The 24,054-nt window shown below is 42.7% G+C and overlaps 1 protein-coding gene across 3 annotated transcripts in view; it reads left to right on the top strand.

Annotated features, from left to right (window-relative positions):
* Positions 1-24,054, top strand: part of CRKL (CRK like proto-oncogene, adaptor protein) — a 40,952-nt gene that overhangs the window by 11,552 nt on the left and 5,346 nt on the right. Inside the window, exons 2-3 of one of the 3 annotated variants that reach the window (XM_038575972.1) lie at positions 3,339-3,804; positions 17,517-17,645. In XM_038575972.1, coding sequence (XP_038431900.1) covers positions 3,339-3,804; positions 17,517-17,591 — 541 coding nt within the window. In that variant the 3' untranslated portion in view covers positions 17,592-17,645. Of the gene's footprint in view, positions 1-3,338; positions 3,805-15,918; positions 16,030-17,516; positions 17,646-24,054 lie in introns of those variants that run through there. The other 2 variants (XM_038575973.1, XM_038575971.1) reach the window with 2 other exon arrangements.

Here is a 24,054-nt window from a genome sequence, read left to right as displayed (position 1 = left end):
ACTGAAAAGACATGGGGTTTATTCCTGAGGTTGACTACCTTAGAGGTTATGAGTTGAGTACTCTAGAACTAGACTGCCTCAGTACAAATCTAACCCTATGTTGGCATGTAAGATAGGGATAATCACAGGATTGTGAGAGGATGAAGTAATTTAACATCTGTATAGACTACAAACAGTGCCTGGCATAGGTAGTAAGTGTCAACTCTATTGCTCCTCCTGCTACTTACTACTCCTGCTCTTTTTTAAATGTATTGATATTAAGCAGTTTGCCCCTCAGTTACCATGTTGTTAATAAGCAATAAAATCTTAGAGGTTGTATTTATTTGTTTATTTATTTATTAATAAGATTTTATTTATTCAAGAGAGAGGCAGAGACATAGGCAGAGGGAGAAGTAGGCTCCATGCAGGAGCCTGATGTGGGACTCGATTCCAGGACCCCAGGATCACACCCTGGGCCAAAGACAGGCGCTGAAACTGCTGAGCCACTCAGGCATCCCGATCTTAGAGGGTTTTTTTTTTTTTTTTTTTTTTTTTTAAGATTTTATTTATTCATGGGGGGGGGGGCAGAGGCAGAGGGAGAAGCAGGCTCCATGCAATGAGCCTGATGTGGGATTTGATCCTGGGTCTCCAGGATCACGCCCTGGGCTGAAGGCAGGCACTTAACTGCTGAGCCTCCCAGGAATCCCCCGATCTTAGAGGTTTTAAATCAAGCTCCTAATCACCATGGCATGGTACATCTACTGCTATTAATTCAGTAGTCAGTATACTATATTAAGCTAGTCATTTATACTTAAAAAGATGTAAGTTTTGCCTTTTGGAAAGTAGTGTGGCAGTGTGTATCAAGGACCATAAAAACGTCCCTGTTCTTTAATCTGGAAATCTAGGCTTTTTTTTTCTTAAGATTTTGTTTATTCATAAGAGACACAGGCGTAGGCAGAGGGAGAAGCAGGCTTCTCGCAAAGGAGCCCAATGGAGGACTTGATTCCGGAACTCTGGGATCATAATTGAGCCAAAGGCAGATACTCAACTACTGAGCCACCAGGTGTCCCTGGAAATCTAGGCTTTACAAAAAATCTAATATCGAGGGACACCAGAGTGGTTCAGTCGGTTGGGCATCTGACCCTTGATTTGACTCAGGCCATGATCTCAGGATGGTGGGCATAGAGCCTGCTAAGATTATCTTCTGGAGCTCCTGGGTGGCTCTATTGGTTAAGCATCTGCCTTCAGCTCAGGTCATGATCCCAGGGTCCTGAGATTGAGCCCCACTTTGGGCTCCCTGCTCAGCGGGGAGCCTGCTTCTCCTCCCTTCTTCTGCCATCCCCCCTGCTTGTGCTGTCTTTATGTCAAATAAATAAATAAGATAAAAAATAAAGTCAATAATGCTAGTATTTAAAAAAAAGATTCTCTCCCTCTGCCCCTCCCTCTCTTAAAAAATCGAATATGAGAAACTTTTTTTAAGATTTTATTCATGAGAGACACAGGGCAGGGGTGGGGGGGCAGGCTCCGTGCGGGGAGCCTGATGCAGTACTTGAACCTCCAACCCCAGGATCACGCCCTGAGCCAAAGGCAGACGCTCAACCGCTGAGCCACCCAGGTGTCCCTATGGTGGCACTTTTTATGAAGGAAAAAAAAATACACAAACATAAAACGATCACGTTATTATATGAAGTAACTTTTTAGATCATTAATTAAAGGAAAGAAAGAGTGGCCATGAGCTAATAGACGACAAAGCAGGGGCACCTGGGTGGCTTCGTCAGCTCAGATCATGATCCAGAGTCCTGGGATCGAAGCCTAAGTTGGGTTTCTGACTCAGTGGGAGACTGCTTGAGGATTCTCTTACTCCTTCTGCTCCTCCATTCACTCGCATGGTGTGTGTCTCTTTTCTCTCTCTCTCTCTCTCTCTCTCTCTCTTTCTGTGTGACTATCATAAATAAATAAAAATTTAAAAAACGATTATTTTTTGAGAGAGAGAGAGAGGCAGAGACATAGGCAGAGGGAGAAGCAGGCTCCATGCACCGGGAGCCCGACGTGGGATTCGATCCTGGGTCTCCAGGATCGCGCCCTGGGCCAAAGGCAGGCGCTAAACCGCTGCGCCACCCAGGGATCCCTCAAAAAATAATCTTTAAAAAAAAAAAAAGATAAATCGGAAACCATAGTCGGTGGTTAAACAGGCATTTCCTATCCTAGCTTACTCTCAAGGCTACTCTAGATTTAGGCCCTGTTGGTGGTACTGCAAGCTGAGTCACTTCAGAGGTGCAGGCTCTTTGGGTGAAGCCCAGAGTTTGTTACTCTGGTGTAGATTCTGTACTTTAGAAAAGTTAAGGTGTGGGAGGGAGCTAATGATAAGACAGTTTATTTTCCCCAAAGCTGGTACATTTGCAACTTCTTAAAACATTTCTTAGGTGAAGAGAGACCTCTATAGTTCTTTTCCAAAAGAGGCATTACAGATGGGGTATTAGAGGAGAGCAGAGACTGCACTCCTAGAACTATCTCTGGGAGGGCATTCTGCAGCTTTGTTGGCCAATACATGTTGATCTCTTGAGCACAGCAGAGGCGTGTGGTGGTGTCTGTGGACTGATGCTTTCTTGCCTGTGAATTCTGCAGTGAAAAGGTCCCTATGTTTTCATTTTGGTGCTCAGATGATGATTCCTGCATAAAATGTAATGTGGGTTTCATTATCTTTTTTAATTGGCTTATGTATAAACCCTTTTCTGGTTTTTGTATTTTGAGGGACACAGAAACCTTTGTCATTTTCTCTCTGGGTACCCAGGGAAATGTGCAGGATGCTTACTATAGATTAGGACCAGGAGGAAGAATGTGTGGTGGTTGTTCCAGAGTCCTAAGGAAGGACTGAACTTAAGATTTTAAAAATAAATCTGGGGGCACCTGGGTGGTTCAGTGGTTGAGCATCTGCCTTTGGCTCAGGGCATGATCCCAGGGTCCTGGGATCGAGTCTTACATCTGGCTCCCTACAAGGAGCCTGCTTTTCCCTCAATCTATGTCTCTGCCTCTCTTTGTGTGTTTCTCATGAATAAATAAATAAAATCTTAAAATAAATAAACTCAGACCAGCTGTATCTCTGTAAACAAAAGGTTCCTGTGAAACAGATTGTGTGTGTGTGTGTGTATGTACTTGTGATTTAACAAGGTCTATTCAGGATATTAAATTCTGTTGCAGTACAGACTGCAGAACATAAAACAATATGACAGAACTTTCTTACTACTGAGAATTTAGCAAGGGAAATAATTCATCATAGAGGAAAATGGTTTATTTAAATATTTGACAAACACTGGTATCAAGATTTTTTCTCTTAGAGTTAATTTTCTTTCTCTCTGAAGGTACCCAAGCCCACCAATGGGATCTGTATCAGCACCCAACCTGCCTACAGCAGAAGAAAATCTGGAATATGTACGGACTCTCTATGATTTTCTTGGGAATGATGCTGAAGACCTGCCCTTTAAAAAGGGTGAGATCCTGGTGATAATAGAGAAGCCTGAAGAACAGTGGTGGAGTGCCCGGAACAAGGAGGGCCGGATTGGGATGATTCCTGTTCCTTATGTTGAAAAGCTTGTGAGATCCTCACCACATGGAAAGCACGGGAATAGGAATTCCAACAGTTACGGAATCCCAGAACCTGCTCATGCATATGCTCAACCTCAGACCACAACTCCTCTACCTGCAGTTTCCAGTACTCCTGGGGCAGCGATCAACCCTTTGCCATCCACACAGAATGGACCTGTCTTTGCAAAAGCCATCCAGAAAAGAGTACCCTGTGCTTATGACAAGACCGCCTTGGCATTAGAGGTAAAATTTACAAGGCTGGTTTTTTGGGTCTTTTGACATTTGGTTTTAATTTTGTTTCTACAAAGTAACTGCTCATTTCAAGTTCTATTCAGGGGAATAAGAGAACCGGGTAATTTTGGAAGATCCACTGTGAGTGTCCCACACAACTCTTGTCCTTCCTATATTCTTTGTTTCTCCCAGGGTATAATCTCTCTTAGGTTTACTCTCACAGTAGTTTTGTTTTGTTTTTTAAAGATTTTATTCATCTATTCATGAGAGACAAACACAGAGAGAGAGAGAGGCAGAGACACAGGCAGAGGGAGAAGCAGGCTCCATGCAAAGAGCCCGACGTGGGACTCGATCCCGAGACTCTAGGATCATGCCCTGGGCCAAAGGCAGGCACCAAACTCCTGAGCCACCCAGGGATCCCCCTGTAGTTGGTTTTCTTTCCAATAAGGAAAGATGATGATGGTTAATAAAGATCCATTACCTAAAGATGAAATGAGCATACAGGTAGACACATAGCCATTTGTACAGTTCCATATTTCTAACATCGCGATCAGTTGAGGAGACATCAATAAATGTCTTAGGATTCCTCTTCAGCTAGGCAGAGTTTAAAATATCTCAGACCTTACTAGATTTTTTAATTTTTTAATTTTTTAAAGATTTTATTTATTTATTCATGAGAGACAGAGAAAGGCAGAGACACAGGCAGAGACACAGGCAGAGGGAAAAGCAGGCTCCATGCAGGGAGCCCGACATGGGACTTGATCCCAGGTCTCCAGGATCACGCCCTGGGCCGAAGGCAGCGCTAAACCACTGAGCCACCCGGGCTGCCCTAGATCTATTTTTTGATAGAGACTTTGTAAATTACATAATAGCATGAAATAGAACTTGAGCATTTTAATTGCCAAGTCATGTTCTTTAAATCAAACATTAACTGTCTTTAAAAAAAAAAAAAAAAAAAAAAACTTTTGCAAAGCTTAGCAAGAGTGGTGTTCTGAACCAAAAAGTCCTGAAGGTCAGTGTTGATTGATAAGCCTGTTGAGGGCATATCACAGAACGTAGAAGTTTGATGAGACATCTGGTAAACCTGGAGTGACCATAAATGAGCACAAACCCCAGAAGAACAACAGAAGGACTACTTAAGGGGGAAAAAAGGATTTTTTAAAAATTCATGTTTTTAGAACAGTCCTGTATATTTTTCATGTTTTTTTTTAATGAGGTATAAAATACATAAATTGAGATGGGCCCTAAATATTAACGTGTCAGAACATGGAATACAGTGCCGCAAATCCTAGTTTGTTAATAAGATGTGAAAATGCTTTGTGAGCCACAAGCTACAAGGTAAATATCATTGTAATGTGATTACAGCTGAATACTCTGTTGATATTATTAAATTGCATATATGTTGGAGAAACTGAGGTTACGCTAGTGATCGTTCTCTGTTCTCTGTGTTCACCCCAAGGTCAGAGTAGGGCAGGGCTGCAAGACCGAAGGATGAAGCAATGGAGCCTGAGTCTGATTGAGTCTGATTACTTCTCCCTCTCATGTTGGCTATAAAGGAGTGAGCATCTGAGGCTTGTGACAGGGACCAGGTCTAGGGAGGACCCACATGCTTTTAATGCTTACCAGTGGAGGAATAGGAAAGAAACCAGACTGAATCCTGGCTGAGTAGGCCTTGCAGCTTTCTCATCTCCACATGCACGTGCCCCTGCACGGGCACATACCTTTGGCCTAGTTCACACATCAGTACCTTAAAATTACATAGGGTATTCTGGGCTCTAAAAACTTTCCGGTTTGCAGAGTAATTCCTGCAATTGAGGCATTTTTATGTCTGTTGTCTCATCATAGGAATAGAGAGCTAGGATTCACAAAGTTGTTGTGACTCACATGTGTTAGACACACTGAGGTCAAGGCCCAATCAGAATTCCAAGCTCCATAGAGGAAGTTGGGAATTGGGCTCTTACCTGAGCCTAAGGGTTTTTTGTTTTGTTTTAATTACTTATTTGATGAAGCACAAGCAGGGGGAGTGGCAGATGGAGAGGCAGGCTCGATCCCAGGACCCTCGGAAGGCATGACCAAGCCGAAGGCAGATGCTTAACCAACTGAGCCACCCAGGTGCCCCTGAGCTAGGGTTTAAAGCCTCACTCCATTTAGGCCACCTGCCTATTGACCTCTAGCTCTAAGATGTGCATGCATTTTACAAACCTGTATCTCCTATGTGTTGCTTGGAGTGTACATAGAGAGGGTTATAGAGTGGAAGACCAGGTACTATAAAGGGGGAGCATTTTTTTTTTTAAAGATTTATTTAGAGAGTTTGTGAGTGGGGAGGGGGTGGGTGGTGGTGCAGAGGGAGAGAGAGAATCGTTGAGTAGACTCCTGGCTCAGTGGAGGAGCCTGAATCACAGCTGGATCAAAGATTTCAGATCCCAGTGATCCCTGGGTGGCATAGCGGTTTGGTGCCTGCCTTTGGCCCAGGGCGCGATCCTGGAGACCCGGGATTGAATCCCACGTCGGGCTCCTGGTGCATGGAGCCTGCTTCTCCCTCTGCCTGTGTCTCTGCCTCTCTCTCTCTCTCTGTGTGACTATCATAAATAAATAAAAATTTAAAAAAAATATTTCAGATCCCTGAGATCATGAGCTGAGCCAGAATCAAGAGTCTGCTGCTTAGCTGACTGAGCCACCCAGGCAGCCCTTAAGGGGGGATCTTTTGGGCTTGGTGAGCAGATACATGGGCCTTAGACCAGGATGAGGATAAAGAGCCTGGTTAATGATGTGTATTTTAAGATAACCCACATACTTGGCCATTATGCAGCTCTCCTTGTTTCTCAGACGCCAGAGAGAGGTCTCTACACCTGAGTCTGCTCATGGCACTACCCCAGCTGTGTAAGCCTCATCAAAGGCTTGTTTTGGTGTGTATCACTGAGAGTGTAAGGGGGACCCAAGTAATAAACTTTTGGTGAATTCCACTTAATGATATTCTTCATTCTGTGGATTTAAATGAGATTTTTGGTTATAGCATAAGTTAAATAGTTCTATGAGTTACAGTATCTTCTAAAACAGTGCTTGTCTGATCTTAAAAACAACTCTCTTGAGACTTTTGCAATTAGGTTACCAGGAAAAGTATAAAATTAAAATAAGAAAGGTGAGACAAGTAGGACAAAATGTGCCAGTAATTGAAGCTCCCTTATTTCCCTTGATGGTTATTAGGGAGAACGATGAGGGCCTGGATGAACTTTATTTTGTGAATTATTTCACACATTTTTTTCATAAAATTTGATTTTCAAAAGAACATTCCTATAAGCAAAAAGATTTAAAACAGGTCTGTGTTTAGCCATTTTTCTCTCTTGCTTATTACCTCTTTTTAAGAAGTGAGTTGATCCTTCGGATTTAATTTGAAATGGAATACTTGGTACCTATGCGAGGAGATTAAGGTGGGTGTCTCCACTCCTTGAAAACTGCAGATTTCTCCCATGTTCTTGGTGTAGTTGGGCTGGAAAGGGCTCCTGGGAAGCGGGTCACACCCTACAAGAACATTCTAAGGTTGAGGGAAATGTAGCCCTTTCCAAAAGTAGATCACTGACCAGAAGAGAATGTTTAGAGCAAGGGTGCTATTGTCATTATAAAATAACTGTAGTCGTCCTTCTCTGACAGTGGAATAGCAAGGTGGTTAGGGAAAGATCATGGACCTGTGTTCAGGTCCTGGCTTTTCATGGTGTGATCTTGGGCAGGTTACTTAAATTCTTTAGAGTCTAAAAGGCATACTTGTTCTGAGAGCTGATGTGAGTTTGTTCATTAATTATCCATGTATGCAACTAACCTGTGAGGGATGTCTTGTATGATCCTACTACCAATGTGCTTACCACCTCGTGAGAGAATAGATACAGAAACCAACAGTGTGGTAAGTGCTCTAATAACATTCAGAGTATGAGGGAGAGTAGGGAAGGGGGTAGGAGATGGGAGTGTGGGTATCTGTCTGGGAAGCCCTCCTGGAGGAGGTGACTCTTGAACTGAGTTTTGAAGGATGAATAGAAGTTAGCTGGATGAAGTGCAGAGACACATTCCTGGCAGAGGGAAGAGCTTACATGAACAAGACCTAACACCACTGAGCAGCTGCAGGTTGGTGAGAATATGTGGTATGTTGGGCAGAGGGCAAAAGTGGCAAAAGACAAAGCAGAGCAAGTGAACTGTTGCCATGACTGGGCTGAGCAGATGAATGGTTTCCTTATGTTGCCTTCATTGGAGGCATAATTGAACCAATTTCTCACAACTGATGGAGATTCTGAAGTTTGCAGGCAACTTACATTTTTATTGATTGATTTTTAAATAATTGACAGCAAGTGCTTGAGTCTCCCTGTAATAATAGCATTCTCACACACTTGTATTCCAGTATACTTTCCTGACTAGAAAAGAAAGGGAAGAACTTACTTAGTAGTTAGCATTGTCCTTAGCTCTGGGGCTCCACACCAGTGATTATTTGCTGTATGAAAATTTGTATCCAAGCATCTAAATGTAGCTGTGGTGGAGCTTTCCCCTGAGGTATGGGTTAAGAAAACAGTTGGTATGGGGGCACTTGGGTGGTTCAATCAGTTAAGTGTCTGACTCTTGATCTCAGCTCAGGTCTCGATCTCAGTGTCATGAGTTCAAGACCCATGTTGGGCTCTGTGTTGGGCGTGGAGCCTACTTCAGAAAAAAGAAAAAAAGAAGGAAAACAGTTGGTGACAGATCTGTAGGAATCAGAGTCTGTGGAACAGATTCTGTGGAGGAAGAATAACATTTTCTTGGACTGCAAGTGAGGCTTCAAGTGACTCAGGATGGGGACTGCAAGTGAGGCTTCAAGTGACTCAGGATGGGGAAGAAAGGCAAGTTGCAGTAATAGGTCATTCAGTCTGCCCATCTTCCTGATGGTTTTAGCTTTCTGCAGCGCCTAAATCCATTGGCCCTCTGGTCTCAGGTTGGGCATCTCCAAAAATACCCCTTCAGCAAAGGTTTACTGGGTAGTTACTGTGAGGCAAACGTTAAGGGAGTTTGGAGTTCAGTAGTAAAGAAAACAAAGGTCTCTGTCCTTTTGAAAGTTCTAGAATATAGTCTCATGAGTGATTCCTTTTAGCTGTCCACCAGGGAGAAACAACTACGAGGCCCCTTCCTGTATTTGCTAAAGCCCAATGACTTTAGTATGTGACCCTGTAATTATCCTTCTTCAGGGTTTGGGTATGTGGGGGGAGGGGGGATGCACGTTTCTTTTGGTTTTTGTCATACACCATCTGTACAGTTATCTGAATCTTTTAAAATCCTTATTATGTCATCTAGTATATTGATCACCCCCCTACCCTCAGTTTCATGTTATCTGCAGATTTTCTAAAAGCACGATCCAGGTCTTTGTACTAAAGTCCTCCCCTGCAGCTTCTCATGATCTACGTTGCATATCTAAAAAAAGATAATGAGATTGGGTTGGCATGACTTGTTCTTTTTTGAGCCCGTACTGCCTTCCAAATACCATCTGTTTGCTAATTGCATTCAGAATTTTGTCCAGGTATGATTTCACACTCACTCGACTTTTACATTTTATAGAATCTGCCGTTGTCCCTGTTTTAATGAAACCAAGAAACTTGACCTTTTATAGGATCTACTAGTGTCTTGTGTTGTAATGGTCTGTGGCAGGTGACCAGAGTTGGACTTTCATTCCTGCTTGCTGGTGTATTTGGTCAGTACTTCAATATCTGTCTTATCAGTATAAGGATATCCTTTTATTTTTGGTGCATTTTTTTTTTTTTTTTTTTATGATGCTCAGAGTTCTTTGTGTGAGTTCACCAGCATTCTCAAGATGCTTGCTGTTCGTTCCCATTGGGGTCATCAGTGATTATGTTCATATATCTTCTTGGATTATCTTCTCTCCATTTTGAAACCCCTAGTCAGTGGATTACATCTGGTTTCCAAATCTCCTGAATCTTTTTTTTTTTTTTTTAGATTTTATTTATTTATTCATGATAGGGAGAGAGAGAGAGAGAGAACGAGAGATAGAGGCAGAGACACAGGCAGAGGGAGAAGCAGACTCCATGCAGGGAGCCCAATGTGTGACTCGATCCCAGGACTCAAGGATCACACCCTGGACCAAAGGCAAACGCTCAACCGCTGAGCCACCCAGGCATCCCTCCTGAATCTTTTTTTTTTTTTTCCTCCTGAATCTTTTTAAGGCCCATGGCACCACTTTCTTCACTGAGTGGCCTGGAATTCTTAGGTTTCTACTTCAACCAGTTGGTTTTGCCTCATTGGTTAGAATTAAATTCACATTAGCTGAATTTAGTTTCTTCATTGATTCTTCTACTGACTGAGATCAAATTGTCTGCAAAGCAAAATTAGATTAGTACTAGTTGTATTTTTCAGCCTTTCGGGAATCGTGTGTGAGTTCCTCTGCTACTGTGTCACCTGTAATATTTATCCACAGTGATGTCAGATCTGTACAGGATCATCATCAAACATCTAACTCAGCTTTGGATATCTATACAGGGTCATAACCTCCTAACGTAACAGGGCCACTCTGTCTTACCTCCTGTCACATTCCAGCAATGACCCCACCACTTCCTAGTCGCCTGTTAAGTAAGAATTTCAGCACTTTTCATCAAGACCTATGGCTCCTTCTCTGCCCTTCTGACATTGATGTTTGCTGGTTATGCTTAACAGTATCTAGTTAGGAATTTGACTTATTCTACTTCTTCTGTACCAGAAATGTTTTTTTCATTAATCACAGTGCTTTATCAAAAGTAGGAATCTTTAGAAAGTCCTTTAGAATTTTAGAAAGTTCTTGTATTTTTAATAACATTTTTTTCTTCTAACATAATCATGTTTTCATTGGGTTGTGAATGAGAGAAGATTAATAGGTTTTTGTTCTTCTTTCTTAAATGTGTAAATTAGGTGACAATATCATGAAAATGATGCCCTGGTGTGGTTCAGGCAAGGCCTGTCCCAGCCTGGTCGTTATGCTGACCTAGTTTTCTGTATGTGTGAAAGCTGTTGAATAAGAACCATCAGCTAGGGGCTTCACAGAGATTATTAGTCTTATGGGATAGGTGACACCAATCCTATTTTTTTAGACCGCTTTATTGAGATATAATTCACATATTCTACAGTATACCATTTATTTTTTGAAGATTTATTTATTTATTTGACAGACCACAAGTAAGGGGAGCAGCAGGAAGCCCGATGCAGGGCTCCATCCCAGGACCCCAGGATCATGACCCAAGTTGAATGCAGACCCTTAACTGACCGAGCCACCCAGGCACCCCCAATTTACCCATTTTAACCTACAGTTCAGGGGTCTTGGTGTGTTACGTTCTTTTTTTATTGTTATTGTAAAATAGCATAACAATTTATTTTTAAGTATACACAATTCAGTGACATTAGTTACATTCGTAATTGTGCAACTATCACCACTATCTATTTCCAAAACTTTTTCATCACTGCAAACAGAAGCTCTGTAACCATTAAGCAGTAACTCCCCATTCCCCCTCTCATGAGGCCCTGGTAAATTCTAGTAACCACCTTTCTGTATATATAAATTTGCCTATTCTAGATATCTCATATAAATGGAATCCTACAATATTGGCCTTTGGGTCTGGCTTATTTCACTTAGCATAATGTTTTAAAGTTCATCCACGGGATCCCTGGGTGGCGCAGCGGTTTGGCGCCTGCCTTTGGCCCAGGGCGCGATCCTGGAGACCCGGGATCGAGTCCCACGTCGGGCTCCCGGTGCATGGAGCCTGCTTCTCCCTCTGCCTGTGTCTCTGCCTCTCTCTCTCTCTCTGACTATCATAAATAAATAAAAAAAAAATAAAAAAAAAAAATAAAGTTCATCCATGTGGTAGCTTGTATCTTCACTCTCTTTATGGCCAAATAGTATTCATTGTATGGATATATCATATTTTGTTTATACATTCTTTAGATGATGGACATCAGAGTTATTTTCACCTTTTGGAAATTGAGCAGTATTATTATGAACATTCATGTACAAATTTTGTTTCAATACCTATTTTCAGTTCTTTGGGGTATATACCTAACATTGGAGTTGCTGGGTCATATGGTAACCATGTTGAACTTGTTGAGAAATCACCATATTGTTTTCTACGGTGGCTGCACCATTTTACAGCAAGCAGTACACAAGGGTTCTAGTTCTCCATGTCCTCACCAGCACTTACTAATTTCCATTTTAAAATTTTTGATTTACATTTCTATAATTAATAATAATGTTGAGGGATCCTTGGGTGGTGGCTCAGTGGTTTAGAGCCTGCCTTTGGTCCAGGGCATGATCCTGGAGTCTGGGATCGAGTCCCACATCAGGCTCCCTGCATGGAGCCTGCTTCTTCCTCTGCCTGTGTCTCTGCCTCCCTCTCTCTTACTCTCCCCGCACCCCCATCTCTCATGAAAAAATAAAGTAAAATAATAATAAAATAATACATTAAAAAATAAAATAAATAGAACATCCTTTCATATGCTGCTTGGCTATTTTTTATATCTTTGCAAAAATGCTCAAGTCTTTTGCCCATATTTTGATCAGGTTGTTTGTTTTTTGTTGTTGTTGAACTTTAGGAGTTCTTTATATATTCTGGATATTAAATTCATGTTTTTTCCCCTTCTGTAGGTTTTCTTTTTGTTTTCTTGATAGTCTGCTTTGATGCACGTTCTTTTTTAATTTTTTTCTTTAAAGATTTTTATTTATTTGAGAGTATGCATGCAAGCAGTGGGGAGAAGGGAGAGGGAGAGGAGGGAAAGGAAGAGGAACAAGCAGACTACCTGTTGAGCAGGGAGCCCAATGCAAGACTCAATCCCAAGACCCTGAGATTGTGACCTGAGTCACCCAGATGCCCCAATGCACATTCTTAATTTTGATGAAATCCAATTTACCTGATTTTCCTTTTGCTACTCATGCTTTTGATTCATACTGAATAATCCCTTACCAAATTAAAGGTCATGAAGATTTACCCAGTGTTTTCTTCTAAGAGTTTTATGGTTTTAGCTCTTATATGTAATTATTTCTCCATTGTGAGTTAATTTTGGTATGTAGTCTGATGTAGTGGTCCAAATCCTTCCTTTTGCATGTGAAAATCCAATTGTACCAGTACCATTTGTTGAAGAGATTGTTATTTCCTTATTTGAATGAATTTGGCACTCCTGTCAAAAATCATTTAGTATTAGGGGCACCTGGGTGGCTCAGTTGTTTGAGTGTCCAACTCGGTTTTGGCTCAGGTTGTGATCTAATGGGTTGTGGCATTGAGCCCCATTCAGGCTCCACACTCAGCAGGGAGTCTGCTGGAAGATTCTCCTGCCCTACCCCTACCCCCAATGCTCTACCCCCCCCCCCCTCCGCCCCCAATAAATAAATCTTTAAGAAAAATCATTTGGTCATAAATGTATGTGTTAACTTCTGAACTCTCAGTTCTATTCCATTGGTCTATATGTATGTCTGGGTGCCAATACCACAGTATTTTGTTTTTAAGATTTACTTATTTATTTGAGAGAGTATGTGCATGAACAGGAGGAAGGGCAGAGAAAGAGGGAGAGAGAGAATCCCCAGCAGACTTACTGCTGAGTGTGGAGCTGAAGTATCCAGTGTATGATCCCATGATCCTGAGATCATGACCTTAGCCAAAATCAAAAGTCGACCGCTAAACAGACTGAGCCACCCAGGTGCCCCCCAATACCACTTGTTTTAAAAGGTTTTATTTATTTATGAGAGACACAGAGAGAGGCAGAGACACAGGTAGAAGGAGAAGCAGGCCCCCTGCAGGGAGCCCCATGTGGGACTCAATCTCAGAACTCTGGGATCACAGCCGGAGGTGAATGCAGATGCCCTACCGCTGAGCCACCCAGGTGTCCCTCCAAGACCACTTTTTTGATTACTGTATCTTCGTGTAGTAGTTGTGAAGTCAGGAAGTAGAAGTCTAACAACTTTGTTCTTCTTTTTCAAGATTGTTTTAGCTATTCAGAGTATCTTACAATTCCACGTGAATTTGAAGATCATCCTTTCCAGTTCTGCAAAAAAATGTTAGAATTTTGATAGGGATTGTGTTGAACTTGTAGATCTCTGGTTAGTGTTGACATCTTGATAATACTGAGGCTTCCTATCCGTGAACACAAGATGTCTTGCCATTTACTTAAGTCTTCTTTAATTTTTTTTCTGGCAGTATTTTGTAGTGTTCAGTGTACAAGTGTTTTATTTAAGTTAAATGTATTTCCAGTTATTCTTTTAGATGGCATTGTACCATGGAATTGTGTTTTTGTTTTTTAAGATTTTACTTTTTTAAGTTATCTTTGTATCTACCGTGGGACTCAAACCCACAGCCCCAAGATCAACAAGTCACATGCTCCACCAATTGAGCCAGCCAGGCACCTCTCAGTGGAATTGCGTTCTTGATTGTTCATTACTGGCTTACAGAAACACAACTGGTATTTGTTTGTTTATCTTGTACCCTGTAACTTTGCTGCATTTTATTAGCTCTAATAGCTTTCTTGTGGAATCTTAGGAATTTTCTATATATAAGATCTTGTCATCTGCAGATGGAGATAGTTTTACTCCTTCCTTTCCATAGCCCACATTCTCTTGCATCACAGCTTACTGGCCTGTGATACCTTTAACCCCTGGACCATCTTAAAATAAAATCCCTGTTTTCATAAAAAGTGTTAACTGGTAAACAGCCTTCTTAAATCAAATTGCTCCCCTGGAGGATAATGGGAATAGAACAAGTCTTCAGTGTTAAAAACCAGTAAGTAGCATCAGTTTTAGGAGAGAGTACCTGAGACTACTTGACGGCTACTCAGGGTACATGGACAAGGACCATTGTAGCCCTTAAAAGCCTCTTCAGCTCTGATAGCTTTAATTCAGGTACTGGTGTACAGAGAACACAAGGGCAAGTGTTAAAACAGGTGAAGACCCCAGGCAGCTCCGTGAGGGCAGGGCTGTTATCTGCTTTGCTCTCTGTTGTACCCTTCTGGGGCCTGGCACATAAATAATCACTATTTGTTGAACAAGTAAATGAAAGCCACAAGTTGCAGAATTAAAACTGCCTGGTGGGATCCCTGGGTGGCGCAGCGGTTTGGCGCCTGCCTTTGGCCCAGGGCGCGATCCTGGAGACCCGGGATCGAATCCCACATCGGGCTCCGGTGCATGGAGCCTGCTTCTCCCTCTGCCTGTGTCTCTGCCTCTCTCTCTCTCTCTGTGACTATCATGAATAAATAAATAAAATCTTTAAAAAAAAAAAAAAAAAACTGCCTGGTGGTTGCAAGATGTTGGTTTTTGTTGTGTTTTATACCTTTTTGAGGTTATGGAACCCTTTTACAATCTGAAGATAGCTTTCTCCAGGAAAACAAATGCATTAATGCACTTATATACATTTCTGCATATACTTCCGGGATGTTCTTTGATATCTGAGACATGTTCATGTCACCCAAGTTAGAACTTCTGATTCCATTGTAACTTACTGTGCTTCTGATCTTATTTTTATGTAACCTGAGAATACAGTCTGAAAATATCTGAATGGGGAAAAGAGACGGATTGAATGAGTAGGGGAAGCAGAAAGCTGCTGTGGCAGCCAGTACCTGGGCCCTCGAGGGTTTTGACTGCTCTTGGACTCAAGTACCAGAAGTCAGGCTGTAGAAGTATTGCCAGTGCTCTTCTGTTTATGCTCTGGACGAGTAGAGCTATAGAAACTATTACTAGCATTGGAAGTGTTGTCTTGCCTTCTTGCATGGTCCTCACTAGACACAAAGCATGAGGGTGACTGGGGTGTCCTACTGATGTGTGCTTGATTTTATTTTATTTTATTTTATTTTTAATTTTTTTATTTATTTATGATAGTCACAGAGAGACACAGGCAGAGGGAGAAGCAGGCTCCATGCACCGCGAGCCTGATGTGGGATTCGATCCCGGGTCTCCAGGATCACGCCCTGGCCCAAAGGCAGGCGCCAAACCGCTGCACCACCCAGGGATCCCTGTGCTTGATTTTAGAGTTGATGTGTGCACTTCCCAAGTGCTGAGTGCACCCAGGTACAAAGATAATAGTGTGGCAGTTCTAGTAATAATCAGGGTTGTCATAGGGTGACATTTAATAAGATATGTGTCTCCTCTTGATCTTTTGATAGGATCAGCCATTATCTTCCAGGCTTAGAGTGCTCCTTGAACTGAGTTGATATCCACCAACTTTGAGGTCAATCTGCTCTCTGAAGTGAGTGGTTCTTTGGACTCAGTCCTTCTATCGTGAAGCCAAAGGAAGGGCATTGTACCAGAATTGGGAGTGAAGAGAGGAGCAGCAAGATGGCATCTGAGCCCAAGCATTCTTCAGTGGAGCAGTGAAGAAGCTGGTCCATAGCCAGGCCTGTAACTGTGGGCAGCAGGCAGCATAACACAGCCAGGGCATCTTTTCTGTGTTGGTATTCTAGGGTTATTCCCCATATGAAGGGTCTTGGACTGAGCTAGAAAGAGCATGAAGAATGACATGCTATGTTTTCACATGTGAGAGCTCCTTCAAGGCCAGAATGTGGCTTTAATGTCAGGTGGCCATCACATGTCTCCCATTCATTCTCTCTTCCTAGCCTGAACCTTGACTTATCTCTACTGGTCAAGGTTCCCTAGGTCAAAGCAATAGCTCCCTGCTCCTGTGCTCTGCAGCTTGGACTCAGTACTGTATTTCTTCCACTTGCTGCTTTTTGTATTGTTTATTCTCTAACAAACATTCATTGAACATCTACCACATCTGGACAGTAGATTATTGTGTATCCCACAGTGAGACAGAGGTTCCTTGAAGATGAGAACTGAGCTGCAATAGATATGCAGTAAATCTTATTAAATTGATGATGTAGAATGGTGTGGAAAGTGTCTTATAAAGACTGTCAGAATCATAAATTAATTAGAAGGCATGAGATGGGGTGCGTGGATAGCTAAGTGGGTTAAGTGTGTGCCTTTGGCTTAGATCATGATCTCAGGTTCCTAGGAGGGAGCCCCACATCTGGCTCCCTACTCAGCGGGGAGGGATCTTCTCTCTCTCCCTCTACCCCTGCTCCTACTCTATCATGTGTTTTCTCTCTCTCTCAAATAAAGAAAATCTTAAAAAAAAAAAAAAAAGGTGAGGGACTGTATTCTACTATCCTTAGACCCCTGTGCCTGTTACTGCTGTCCTCCCAAGACCTTTCTTCTCTACTTGGCCATCTGTGTATCCCCAGCAGATGGGGGACATCAACCTGCACTTTTCTTTTTCTCTTTTGAGAGAGAGAACACGACCAGTGGGGAGGGGTAGAGGGAGAAGTGGATTCCCCAATAAGCTGGGCGCTTGATGCAGCACTTGATCCCAGGACCCTGGGATCATGACCTAAACCGAAAGCAGACGCTTAACAGACTGAGCCACCCAGGCACTCCTCTCTTCTTATTTTATTTTATTTATTTATTTATTAATATTTTATTTATTCATGAGAGACACAGAGAGAGAGAGAGAGAGAGACAAGCAGAGAGAGAAGCAGGCTCTATGCAGGGAGCTCGACGTGGGACTCTATCCTCGGTCTCCAGGGACACACCCTGGGCTGAAGGGGGCGCTAAACCACTGAGCCACCCAGGCTGCCCCTTCTTTTTTAAACCTTGATTCTGCAGACTTCTCCAGAAAGTACTTTACAGTACTGTAACATGGAGTATAAAATAAAATAATAAATAAAATAATATAAAATAAGCAAAACAAGTTTCTCCTTTTCAGAGAGTGCCATGTGGTGTGTGTTGGAAGCCAAGAGGTGACCATGGAAGAGCAGAGAATGGAGCCTCCTTGGTCTAGTCTGCCAGAATCCTGGAGAACAAGGCATCTGACCTCACACAGAGCTTTACTTTCCACAAATGCATATGGGAAGTACCCCCCTGGCAGTAGTGTTATATTATACAATACCGCAAAAATGGAGAGCTGAGCAGCAGAGAGTGAAAAGGGCAGGTGAAGTCTCCCACATTAGGTGCCATGAAACATCAGAGGTAGAGAACTGGACTTGGTGTTGCTAACTTTGGACCAGCAGGTATTGCTTGATGATGAAATGGTGGGAGCAATAGCCAGAGTGTGGTAGGTAGGTTCTGGCTGTAGGAGACTAGAGTGATTGGGAATTGGGCTGATTGGGCTGGGTGACATTAGATGATAGAAGACAGATCAGGGTAAGATGGCTACACTGATAAAGCCAGGTAGTGAGAGGCTAGGAAAACCAGGGAGGAGGCATTAACCTGGGGTCAGAGCATATTCCTTGCCCCCAGGCTGGAGGGGTGCACTCACCCAAGATGTGGAAGAGGGCTGCCCCAGGCCAGGTTTTCAGGAAAGTAAGACTTTGTTTTCTTTCATATTTATCAAACATCAGCCAGGGCAGGCTAAGATTACAGACTTCAGGCAAAATGTATGCTCTCTGGGCACCTGGAGTCCAGTTGAAGATAGAGAAAGCATAGATAAAATGACAAAATTCCAAAGTATTTTTTGTAGGACATCAAATGAGTGGACCTAACGAAAACTTAAGTTGCTGGGCCCACTATTTGTCAACAACACTCATCAACCTCAAACAGTAGCTTTGTTTCCAGTTTCAGCTCATTTTTGCCTTAGCCTTTTTTTTTTTTTCCTCATGTAACATCTTGGCAGAATGGATCTGGCTCTGAGTGCCAGCTCACTACCTACAGACTGCCCAGGTGCCCTGAAGCCATCATCCTTTGTACAGCAGAGTCTACCTGGGTGTTTGCTCACCTGGGTCCCCTCTTTCGTCACAGAATTCTCCTACACGTTTATACCTACACATTCTCTTACTTGTCCTTGCCTTGTTGTATAGTTATTTTAATACATTAATTGTATTTTCTTTGTGATCATTAACAATAACTAGAAGTTAATTTAGAATGATATCAGTAGCTTTCTATCCATGATTTTCTTTATATCATTTTTTTAAAAGATTTATTTATTTATTGGGGGCGGGGGGGCGTGGGGAATGGCAGAGGGTGAGAATCCTTAAGCAGACCAAAGGGAACCAGATGTCCCAAGCACGGAGTCATGAGATCATGACTTGAACTAAAACAAAGAGTCTGACACCCAACTGAACCACCCAGGTGCTCTCCTATTTCATTATTTTATTCTATTTTTATTATTTTTAAGATTTTATTTTTTCATGAGAGAGGCAGAGACACAGGGAGAAGGAGAAGCAGGCTCCATGCAGGGAGCCTGATGTGGGACTTGATCCCGGGACCCTGGGGTCATGCCCTGAGCCAAAGGCAGATGCTCAACCGCTGAGCTACCCAGGCATCCCCCTATTTCATTATTTTAAAAATAAAGACAGAGGCAGTCTGTTTTCCTGGGTCAAAGGGAGGTAAAGAATGTTGTATGTTGGAGAGAAAGGCCAGACAGTGAAGCTCTTCATCTCCTTAGCCTCCTTGTGCTCCAAACATGAGATAGCAGGTTCCTGCACTGAAAAAGGCTCAAAAGGGACACCTGAGTGGCTCAATCAGTTAAATGACCAACTCTTGATTTCGACTCAGGTCATGATCTCAGAGTTATGAGTTAGAGTCCTATGTCAGGCTCTGCACTGGGCGTGGAGCATGCTTAAGATTCTCTTTCCTCCTCTCCCTCTTCCTCCCCCCCCCCCCAACTCATGCGAGTGCTTTCTCTCTGGTGTGCGTGCGCTAGCATATTCTCTCTCTCTCATAATAATATAATTACTTGGTCCGCTTTCTATAAAGGAACATGAAATTTTTCTTAAATTGGCATGATTTTCCCCACATATGAGTAAGAAAAACGTTTTCTACTATCTATAAATTAAAATATTATGATTTGGAGAAAGAGCAATACTTGGACTCCAGGCACTAATCATAAAACAATCTATATTTCCCAAATATTTAAAATTTAGTTTTTATTACTATTTTTTAATAGATTTTATTTATTTATTCATGAGAGAGACAGAGAGGTGGCAGAGATGTAGGCAGAGAGGCAGAGGGAGAAGCAGGCTCCTCGCAGGAAGTTCAGTCCGGGACTTGATCCCAGAACCCTGGGATCATGCCCTGGGCCGAAGGCAGATGCTCAACCACTGAGCCACCCAGGCGTCCTTAAGTTTTATTATTTAAATCTTACCTATTCGGGGCAGCCCCGGTGGCTGCCGCCTACAGCCCAGGTGTGATCCTGGAGATCCAGGATTGAGTCCCACGTCAGGCTTCCTGCATGGAGTCTGCTTCTCCCTCTGCCTGTGTCTCTGCCTCTCTCTTGCTCTCTCTGAGTAAATAAATAATTCTTAAAAAAATAAAAATAAATTAAAAAAAAATCTATTCTATCCATCAAATTATTATTTCCTTTTAAGACAAAAATCAGAGAAACGTGTCTTTTCAGTTGAATTTTTTTTCCACTGGGTACTTTACAAATTAATATTTTTTACAACTTAATTTTCTTTTATGGTGAAAAAATTTGTATTTAGATTTATAGCCAGCTGGACTCAGTTAAGATGATCCCAGTTTTGTTGGCAACATCCAAAGCATCATAGTCAGGAGCCAGTCAAACATATGCTTTCTTCTCTCCATCAGGCCTGATCAAGGTGTTGACCTTGGCCATATCAATGTCATAGAGCTTCTTCACAGCCTGTTTGATCTGGTGCTCATTGGCCTTTATATCCACAATGAACACAAGTGTGTTGTTGTCTTCTGTTTTCTTCATGGCTGACTCAGTAGTCAGGGGCAACTTGATGATGGCATAGTGATCAGTCAAGCTTGTTTCTTCTGGGGGCGCTCTTTCGAAGATATTTGGGCTGCCTTCGAGACAGCAGGGTCTTGGGTCGTTGGAATGTAGGTGACACATGGATCTTTTTTTTGGTGACTGCATGCCTTTCAGCACTGCTTTCTTAGCTTTCAAAGCCTTGGCTTTGGCTTTGGCTTTGGCTTTGGCTTTGGCTTTGGGAGAGGCAGGGGCTTCCTTCTTCGCCTTTGGCGCCATCTTTATGAAAGGGCCAACTTAAATTTTATTGCAAATCTCAAAAATAGAATTATCGGTCTTTCCCTTTAAATTTTAATTGTTCGGGATCCCTGGGTGGCTCAGCAGTTTAGTGCCTCCTTTCGTCCCAGGGCGTGATCCTTGAGTCCTGGGATTGAGTCCCACGTTGGGCTTCCTGCATGGAGCCTGCTTCTCCCTTTGCCTGTGTCTCTGCCTCTCTCTCTCTCTCTCTCTCTCTCTCTCTCTGTGTGTGTGTGTGTGTGCCTCTCTTGAATAAATAAAATCTTTAAAAAGAAAATTTAATTGTTCGACTAACTGAATTATTTCTGTTGAGCCTGTGACATGAGTTTGAAAATAATTTGTAATAATAATAATCTGCTAATCTATAAATACATGTAGTTGGCTTTTTACGCCCTCTCTTTCTCCTATATATATATCTAGTACTTGACTACAAAAATATGAATGCTAGAGTACATTTTATTTTGTCTCAGAACTTCTTACCATATTGCAAGAGAATATGCAACTCTTGGTCTCAGGGTCATGAGTTCAAGCCCTATATTGGACCTAGAGCCTACTTTTAAAAATAAATAAAAGATTTTAAGAGTCTAATTCTTTTTAAGATTTATCTATTTTATTTTAGAGAGAGCATGTGCACATGAGTAGGGTAGGGGTTTGGAGGGCAGAGAGAGAAAGGAAAATCTCAGGCCGACGCTGTGCTGAGTGCAGAGTCTGACACAGGGCTCGATTTTCATGACCCTGACATCACGACCTGAGCTGAAATCAGGAGTTGGATTCTTAAATGACAGCCACCCAGGCACCCCAGAATCTAATTCTTAATTACTAGATAACTCTTTATAAGGCATCTTACCATGGAGTTGAATTAGTGGTGCTCCTATAGAGGCATTTGAGTCACAATTTAGAAAGGAACTTACTAGGGCAAATTTTTTTTCTTTTTTTTTTTTTAAAGATTTTATTTATTCATAGAGACAGAGAGAGAGAGAGAGGCAGAGACACAGGCAGAGGGAGAAGCAGGCACCACACAGAGAGCCTGACGTGGGACTCGATCCCGGGTCTCCAGGATCACGCCCTGGGCTGCAGGTGCCGCTAAACCGCTGCACCACTGGGGCTGCCCTAGGGCAATTTTTTTTTAAAACTAAATTTATACTGTGTTACAACCAAGGAGCCTCATGGTCTTATTTATTTTATTTATTTTATTTTATTTTTAATTTTTATTTATTTATGATAGTCACAGAGAGAGAGAGAGAGAGAGAGGGAGAGGCAGAGACACAGGCAGAGGGAGAAGCAGGCTCCATGCACCGGGAGCCCGATGTGGGATTCGATCCCGGGTCTCCAGGATCGCACCCTGGGCCAAAGGCAGGCTCCAAACCGCTGCACCACCCAGGGATCCCGCCTCATGGTTTTAAAGTTCTTTTTACCCATTTTCATTTGTCAAGTGTTCAAGCTGGTTTCCACAAGGTGTGAGAGGTTTCATTTGTTAATAGTGCTATTTTCCACCTAAATATAGTGACTGCATTTTTCTCAGTATATTTGGAGAATCACAAGTAAAATGGTAGAATAAAAAATGGAGAGCAGAGAGGTAGAAAATTCAGAGCAGTCAGTCTGCGATCACGAGGGGAAGTTGTGAAGATAGACCATTAAACGCAGTGAGTGTCTCGGTGAGAAGAGGCTGAAAGTGGAAGGTTGAGTGGTCCTAGGCACAGGTAGGCCATGCTGCCTTTACACTCTGCAAGGTGGCAAGAACACAGATGACCAGCACTGGATGCTCCTTGGTTTTTACCTCTGCTTTGTGATAAACCAGCACTTTGTGATGATGGAGAGGTTCAGACTCTTAGATCTGTTGTGTCAGCCTGCCTTGCCTTATAGAACGTTAGTGTACATTGGGGATCAAGAGTAATAATAACAACTCTGAAGAAGCTCTGCAAGTAAAAACCTCTGTGAAAAAGGGTCCCTGACTCATGGTGTCCATTGAATTGAAAAAACAAAACAAAGCAAAACAGGCCTGGGGGTGCCTGGATGGTTCAGTGGGTTGGGCATCTGCCTCCACCTCTCGTCATGATCCTGGAGTCCTGGGATCAGGCCCCACATCAAGCTCTCTGCCCAGCGGGGAGTCTTTTCTCCTGCCTCTCACTCTGCTCGTGTGCTCTCTATCTCATAAATAAAATCTTGGGGCAACATGTCTGTAAACCCCCCCTATAAATTTCTTGATGCTGTCTTAGAAATGGCTGATCTTGGGTTGCCTGGGTGGTGCAGTTGGTTAAGCGTTCAACTCTTGGTTTCAGCTGAGGTCATGATCTTAGAGTTGGGAGATCAAGCCCCATGTCAGGCTCTGTGCTCAGTCAGCTTCATTTTCTCTCCCTTTCCCTCACTGCTCACTGTCGCTGGTGCCCCCACCCCCACCCCCACCCCGGCCAATGGATAAATAAAATCTTAAAAAGAAAGGGCTGATCTTCTGTTTGGACCATGGTCTAAATAGGTGTTGGAGTCTAGAGTTTAGGTCTCTGTTAATTGAAGTTTTCCTCATTTTATGCACCTTACCTTTTTTTTTTTTTTTTTGGTTTGGTTTGGTTTTTGAGGATTTGTTTATTTTAAAGACATTCATTTATTATTTTTTTAATTTTTATTTATTTATGATAGTCACAGAGAGAGAGGCAGAGACATAGGCAGAGGGAGAAGCAGGCTCCATGCACTGGGAGCCCGATGTGGGACTCGATCCCAGGTCTCCAGGATCGTGCCCTGGGCCAAAGGCAGGCGCCAAACCACTGCGCCACCCAGGGATCCCAAGACATTCGTTTATTTGAGAGAGAGAGAGCGTGCACTAGCAGAGGGAGAGGGAGAAGCAGACACCCCACAAGCAGGGAGCCCAATGCAGGGCTCGATCCCAGGACCCTGGGTTCATGACCTGAGCTGAAACCAAGAGTCAGACCCCCAAACAGCTGAGCCACCCAGGCATCCCTTTTGTTTTAGCTTTTTGTTTCTTGTTTTGTTCTGTTTTATAGATACCTATGTTTAAACAACCACATTACTGGATTTTAGTGTTTCTGCTTGAGTCTTAGCCATCTCATAAACTAATCCAAATGACTTTCATATTTGCCTCAGAAAACATACCTCCTTTTCCTCAGAGGGCATTGACCTCCCTGGTAACCAAGAGAGGCGATGGGGCTGGGCCCAACACCTCTGAGCTTCAGGGGGTTGGAGCAGGGATGGGGCAGGAGGAAGGAGGTCGGCCTTCACACGAATGGCAGCAAAGCCATTCTGGCACAATTCACATGAAGTGTGCCAGCAGAGCTGTGTGCCG

The sequence above is a fragment of the Canis lupus genome, chromosome 26, assembly GCF_011100685.1.
Source record: "Canis lupus familiaris isolate Mischka breed German Shepherd chromosome 26, alternate assembly UU_Cfam_GSD_1.0, whole genome shotgun sequence".
NCBI lineage: Eukaryota > Metazoa > Chordata > Mammalia > Carnivora > Canidae > Canis > Canis lupus.
This window is presented reverse-complemented; position numbering and strand designations above follow the sequence as displayed.